This window comes from Leptonotus elevatus, chromosome 7 (assembly GCF_054856555.1).
Source record: "Leptonotus elevatus isolate MCC_2025b chromosome 7, RoL_Lele_1.0, whole genome shotgun sequence".
Lineage (NCBI taxonomy): Eukaryota > Metazoa > Chordata > Actinopteri > Syngnathiformes > Syngnathidae > Leptonotus > Leptonotus elevatus.
The window spans coordinates 10,828,689-10,835,585 of NC_141245.1; the positions used below are offsets into that span (position 1 = coordinate 10,828,689).

Sequence of the window (6,897 nt, forward strand, 5' to 3'; positions counted from 1 at the left end):
AATGCAATCACTCTGCACCTCTGTCTGCTTGAAACACAATTAATGAGAATAAGTGAAGTGCCTTGGCAGAAAACTACTGAACAAAAAAGACGTATGTGGACTTTCCCTTTGGGACTTTTCCACAGTTCCATCAGGGAGTGAATCACTTCCTGAAAGACGGCGTCAAATCCTATCCATCACACACATATGGACAACGTGATGATCACAAGACTTAAACAAACACGACATCAGCGCCGACGAAGTCAAGACCTCTTCACTCTTGGTGACACTAAACAGTGGAGACACGTTAGGACCACAGCGTTTCTGTATGTATACATGACCTTACATAGAAATAGGACAGCTGAGCAGTTTAGCCTTATCTTTTTCTTGTGTGCTCTGTCGAGCAGTGTTTATTTATTTTATATGGCTTGGCTCTTTCTGGCTCTATTATAAGAAGAAACAGAACCAAGGAGCCACTTGTGGAGTCTCCTTTTATCATGAGGACGTGTTCTTTTTTTTCTTCTTCTTTTTTTCCAGATGAGAAATAGAGCCAAAGGCCACAATGCAAAACAGGTCAGGCACAGCAAGTAGAAAAGGCAGCAAGGGATGAGACACACTTCACTCATGCTGATCATCTATAAATACAATAATCAGTTAGAAGAATAGTAGATGTAGGTTGTGGACTAAAGCTTTCTACAGTACAATGGAATACAGTACCGTAGTTGGAATTTCTGCACCAGGGATGCCATCATGTGGCAAGAATAGTTACTACGCCGGTATGCCATCAATCTAATATGTAAGCAATAGTTATGGCCCATATAACAAAATAATTTTGCTTTACTTGCATTTTAAATTTTAAATTAGTAGAGTGTATATTTCCTAACCATGAAATAACATTAATCTGCTTTAATGTGTATTATTATCACATTTATTTTTAATGTTTTGTTTTTTTAGGTATGGATGCATACAAACAGTACAGTGATTTGAGGCAATTACATTGCTTATATGTTGGTATGAATTGAAGTTTACATTGTATAATAATATACAGTACAATGGTGCATAGAGCAAAACATATTTTTAACCCTTCTGACCCATAGATGATTGCTTTATGGTTTTATTGAACATATAAACATAAAGAAAACACATTACAAGTATAAAATATAAGTTGAAGTAAAAAAGAAAAACAAGAATAGGAAGAAAGAAAATAGTTTATTTGTTCAATTGCAGTGTACATGACAAATGTGCATGTCGAAACCAATAAAAAACGCATCATCAGGATGATGTCAACACATCTGGTTCATGATTGGATTCTAGCTAACCAATCACAATCGCAAGTTGATTTGCATGCTGTTCATGTTAAAAATGTTCCATTCCGTTTTTTTCCCCATTCCGTTCCATCTTCAATTCCGCTTATCCGGGGTCGGGTCGCGGGGGCAGCAGCTTTAGCAGGGAAGCCCAGACTTCCCTCTCCCCAGCCACTTCAGCCAGCTCCTCCAACGGGATCCCAAGGCGTTCCCAAGCCAGCCGTGAGACGTAGGACGTAGACGTAGTTTAAAAACACATTACGGCAATACTATCCTGGCGTCCACTATAACAAATAAAAACATGATAACCGCCCCAAAAAATTTCCATGCTGTTCTTATATGGGAAAAGAGTCAAAATCTGAAAAAAATATCAATTAAATAAAATTGCCCAGCAGAAAAAGTGCGGGTCTGAAGCAATACACACAGGAAAAAAAAATCTGTATTTCAAGTCTGATCACAGTTGTTAAAATAGATGCAACAAAGGTACGGCACATAGATTATTAAATAAATATTTAAATCATCATCAATTCATATAAAATGTGATTGATAAATATTAGTTGTCCTTTACATACAAGATAAACAAACCAAGTTGCTCAACATTTTCACTTCCTTGCATAACATCTATGCTTATTTGTTTGTTCAGAAAACAGGAGTGTTATTCTCCTCTGAATGGTTCATCTTAATATCAGGTAATATTTGACAGCTGGTGATGATGTCAATTTTCTCAGAAACGGCTTTCAGGTCATCCAAAATCAGACGGATGCTGTGGGAAGCGTTGATGATGGCGTTCTGGGATGTGTTAAGCTGTGCTGTTGCACTGCGCACCTTTGACAAGAACACAAAGAAAACATTTTTTTACATTTGAAACTGGTTGATGTTTACAGAGGTGCTACTTTGGTTACCTCATTTAGCTACATGAAAGAGATCGATCAAGGAAACATAAAACTGCTCTCAGTATGATGCAGTGCAGTTTTACACCACTGCTAACACCCCAATACCACACTGACATATCTTGTGAATAGATGATACCTTTCAGACACTCACAATCAGAACTGAATCTTTGTAAAGATATATTTTGATCAAGCTCTTGTACTGGATCCCATTATGTTATGCTACAGGAACATCAATGGATTTGAAGCCGTGTGCCATACCTCCTTGCTGGCACTGCCATAAACTTGCCGTAAGATCTGTCCCACATCAGAATATAGCCGGCTGTTCGACTCCTGCAACTTCTGCTGTAATAATGTATCACCTGGAAATTTAACACAATAAATCAGGAAAGATCTATTAAAATAGTATGCATGAGTAGACTCAAAATGGTTAGTGCACCCATCTGTCCAGTCATTGTTTTGGATCGTGACATGACAATGACTATTTTATGTAGTATTTGTGTTTAGCATTGCTCACCAAAAGGTTTATGGGTAGGGCTTGGTCTGTCTTCCACAACTGATTGTATATCAGGGTGATCTCTCACTACTATAAGTGGAGGGAGATCTCTTTTCAGTATCTTAGCACTTTCTTGACTCAATACAGAACCTCGTTGCGCCGTCTCCACCTCATCCTCACTGTCCGTTTCAGAAGCTTCCCCTTGAACCTGCGAGGATCAATGACATTTCTGAAAGAGGAACTGGTATTTTTTTATTTTATGCCGCAGACAACAAACTACCTTGACTCCCGCAATGGCCGTCTGAGGAGCTGGTAGGGAGGTGATATAAACCTCATCATCGGAGTCTGTTTCTGATGCCTCGCCCTGCACCACTATCTGGTACCTGCTGGACATTACCGCTGCACACAGGAGCAAACTTGACTTAGAGCACAATATTTCATTTGAATCAAATTTAAATATCAAACACCGCACTTCCGTATTGTTAAATATGTTAACTCTTATTACAGTAAAAGGCAAAACGATGCAATATAAAAGTAGGTAAAAACAAACCTCAAGCTTGTCAACACCGGATTCAAACGTATGAGCGATCACGTGAAAAGACAGGAAATAGTTTGTTCTGAATGTCCAACCAAAAAGCAGTATATATGTCACGTGATAAAAAAGCGGTCCAATCTCGTAAGAGGATGTCAGCTGATAGTAAAAGGGTAAGCTTCATTTATAACGGCCTACACCGATTTGGTGGTGGGTATTTATTCCACCCTCAGCCACCTACATCCCTCTTGATCAAACCCAAGACTGGATACGAGTACTGGTCTCTGGGTGACTTCTTCTGGAACCGCTGTATTGTACCATCCTTTTCTTGTAGGTTGTGGCATATTAATTAATTTAGGATTTTTGCGGGCTGCCTCTGTGTATAATTACGAGTAAACCCCGGAAGGGTCTCTGTTTACCCTGGTAGTTGCAGTTCGTCTGACGGGTAGGTTTAACAGTTTTTATACCCGTGTCATCTGTCGTGTTTGGATTGGCGACGATAACATATAAATACATTCATTAATATGCCAATTTAATCTGAGTTACATTTAACGTAAAGCAACCTAATACATTGGCAATGGAAATGACTGGTGCAGCAAGCTAGCTGAAGCTATGCTAGCTGCTTGTTGTCACCGCGTCTGTCAATGATTTTGCTTCTGACTCTCATTATACACGTTTGTCAAGTGTTATAAAGACCTTTCTTCCATTTCTCGTTACATGGTTGTCAGGGATGGCAGACGACGCTCTATTTGAGTTACTCCATATGGAGATTGTGGCACACGTTTACAGGGATCTGCAATCCATTAAAGGAGATGCTGACACCAAGGTTTGTCTACATTAATGGTTATTCTAATCAAGATTTGTTGTGATTTTGAAGTCGCATTTAGCCACGAGTTTCACTTTCATGCTGTCAACATTACTTTTTCCATACAGGACAGGGCCTCCCGTGTTTCTATTTTGGAGAGCATGGGCTGCAGAGTAGGACAAGGACTAATTGAGAGGTAGATAATTACTTTTTAATTGCAATATTTACGGTCCCTGTTTATATGTTTTACTTGCTTGCACTGTCAAGGTTGACGAGGGACTCCCCCTGCTTCAAGGATGAGTTGGATATAATGAAATTTGTTTGTAAAGACTTCTGGACAAAAGTCTTCAGGCGGCAGGTGGACAACCTCAGAACTAACCATCAGGTGAAAATAAAATCCCTCTGTTTTATTTATGATCATTTCTGAGATATCAAATCTTATGTTTCTTTATCTTTCTTTAGGGCACCTATGTATTGCAAGACAACAAATTTAATATGCTGACACAGCTCTCTAATGGTAAACAGTACCTGGATCAAGCACCTAAGGTCAGAGCACATATTTTGCGTGTGTGTGTGTGTTTTCCCCTCATGATGAATTATTTTCAACACTCTTAATTTTATTATGTGTTCCCCCATAGTACCTTGCCTTTTCATGTGGTGTGGTGAGAGGAGCTCTGTCGAATCTCGGTCTTGAGAGTGTGGTTACAGCTGAGGTCTCTGTCATGCCATCATGTAAGTATCAACAGACTTCTTACAATACAATACAATGGAACCTCTAATTTGGAATTTCAAAACAAACTAAGGAAAATATCGCTCTCAAGTTAGGACAGTAATTGTTATGCCTTTTTACGCAACAACAGTGAATTTAAAGTAAAACAATGTAGACATGTGTAAACGCTCAGAGCCCTCAGTTTCTTCCTTGGAAATGCTTTGACAGGCTACCTTTATTTATGTCCTCATTAAATGAAAAACATGCTACTGTATATCGGGTTGAGATTGAGCGACTAAATTGGTGATTGAAAAATATTCGGTTTACTTGCCTTCAAAAAAGTGGGGATGGGGCTAGGAAGAAGTAGGGGGAAAAAAACTGGTGGTGGCACTGGTTTTTGCAATAACTACCAGTAAGATAACTAATCTGGATGGCAACAATGACTTCACTTGGCAAAGCCAAAAACACTTCACCGCATCAACAGAAGTCATAAATATTTTGGAGAAGATTGGCTTGTCAAGGTCAAACTAATACACACAATAATAAAAGAAAACTTCCGCCTTCCCAGCGCTTCCACGGGGCGAGAGTGAGAGCGTGCACGTGCCTGACAGGGAGAAACCTTAAAGTTTCGGTCCCGGAACGCCGATCATTATTTCACTGTACAGGAAAATAGGGGCAACAGCCATTGTGCCACATTAGTGACTCCTGTCCATTATATAATTCTTAAAACAAGTGTGGGTAAAACATTTGTTTTTTAACACTCTAATTTGCATCAATATTGCGATATGCACCTTTGAGGTAGAGTGTTTTTTAATAAATATATATATATATATATATATATATATATATATTATTCCAAGCAATGGTGAATCTGTTTGAATGCTAAAATATATATTTTATTAAATCCCTGGTCATGCATGTTTTATGATGCCAAGATTTTCACTCCCAGAAAAAATATTGACATTTCTATTATTGACTATGATTAGTCTTGTCTTTTCCTTTTAAAAGCTCCACTATAAGTTCATGGAAACCAGACTGTTGTTGTTTGTGTAAGGAATGAAAGTGATGTGCGTACAGTAAATGCAACTAAACGATGAACTGCGCTGTTCTCTTTGCAGGTAAATTCCAAGTAGTCATCCAGAAATTATGACGAGTTCCTGTCTTGCTGCTGATTTCAAGCACCTGTGTCCTTCATGTCAAGTTCTGATGTTTTATCTTTTCTCGTGTTCATCACTGCAACAACAGAAATAATCCAACGTAGTTACCAAGGGGCCCAAGACATGTTCTGATGTCCGTAGCAATAGGACTAAACGGGGCTTGCTACCTTTTGCTGAATTCAGAAACAGGTGGAACATTTCTCCTCGCTCAGTTTTTCTTAAATAAGCAAAGGGCTTTTTTCATCTACTGTATGGAAATAAGTGCAACTAAGCCCTTATTGACAATTGGGATCACTCTTTTTGATAGTGTATTTTCTTTTTGCAGTGCATGTGCCACATAAATGTATTTGCAAGTAAATTAAAAAAAATGATTTCAGTAAATTACATCTGATACCTACTTTTAATTGTGTTTGCATGTTAACTGTTTTACATCAAGCTAGATACAGAGCTTAACAAATTCATTAGAGCACCAGTTTCATACAAGTTGCCGTAAATTTACAGCACTGGGAATAAAAAAATATGTTTGTATATCCATGTCTGTTTAACAGAAAATTATATTTGTAATGTTGAAATATGATCGTTATCCCTGAATTTTCAAATGAACCGTTTTACAAGAAATGTGGAGAGAAAAAAAGTTAAATCACATTATTCTTTCTTGATTAAGTTATCAAATTTTAATTACTTACTTGCATTATCGAACAGGAAAAAAAAATAGGTTTAGTGGTTGAAAGTCGACTCAATTTTGGGTATAAAAACCAACATCTTGAACTTGAAATTGTCCATATCAAAGCACTTAATGATGCCGCCTGATGCTCTTCAGTTTTATCACAGGAAGTCTAATAACATTCAACACTGTAGATATGTGACAAGTGAAGGAAAAGTTTGATGTTTCGCCTCAATATTTTAAACTAACAGCCAAAAGACTTTTGGTGATGGTCAAAAATCCCATATGTATGCGGTCGTCTGAGGACAGCAAGTGATATATATATAATATATACAAGTACTTGGTGCAATTTGTAATATTT

The 6,897-nt window shown here is 37.9% G+C and overlaps 2 protein-coding genes across 3 annotated transcripts; one reads left to right on the top strand and one right to left on the bottom strand.

Moving 5' to 3' along the window:
• Positions 1 to 1,169: 1,169 nt before the first annotated feature.
• bloc1s3 (biogenesis of lysosomal organelles complex-1, subunit 3) lies at positions 1,170 to 3,281 on the bottom strand. Its single transcript, XM_086080893.1, has 5 exons — positions 3,220 to 3,281; positions 2,950 to 3,068; positions 2,691 to 2,877; positions 2,435 to 2,535; positions 1,170 to 2,108 (listed from the first exon to the last, which is right to left on the bottom strand). The coding sequence occupies exons 2-5, from the start codon at positions 3,061 to 3,063 to the stop codon at positions 1,923 to 1,925; spliced, it is 588 nt and encodes a 195-aa protein (XP_085937019.1). The 5' UTR covers positions 3,064 to 3,068; positions 3,220 to 3,281; the 3' UTR covers positions 1,170 to 1,922.
• Positions 3,282 to 3,405: 124 nt separating this feature from the next.
• Positions 3,406 to 6,256, top strand: trappc6bl (trafficking protein particle complex subunit 6B, like). Of its 2 annotated transcripts, none has more exons than XM_086080559.1 (7): positions 3,406 to 3,531; positions 3,930 to 4,027; positions 4,135 to 4,202; positions 4,274 to 4,391; positions 4,469 to 4,552; positions 4,645 to 4,738; positions 5,834 to 6,256. In XM_086080559.1, exons 2-7 carry the CDS (start codon positions 3,932 to 3,934, stop codon positions 5,863 to 5,865), a joined length of 492 nt encoding a protein of 163 aa, XP_085936685.1. In that variant the 5' UTR covers positions 3,406 to 3,531; positions 3,930 to 3,931; the 3' UTR covers positions 5,866 to 6,256. The 2 variants fall into 2 exon arrangements, with proteins under 2 accessions (XP_085936685.1, XP_085936684.1); XM_086080558.1 differs by having other exon boundaries at positions 3,501 to 3,646.
• The last annotated feature ends 641 nt before the right edge of the window (positions 6,257 to 6,897 follow it).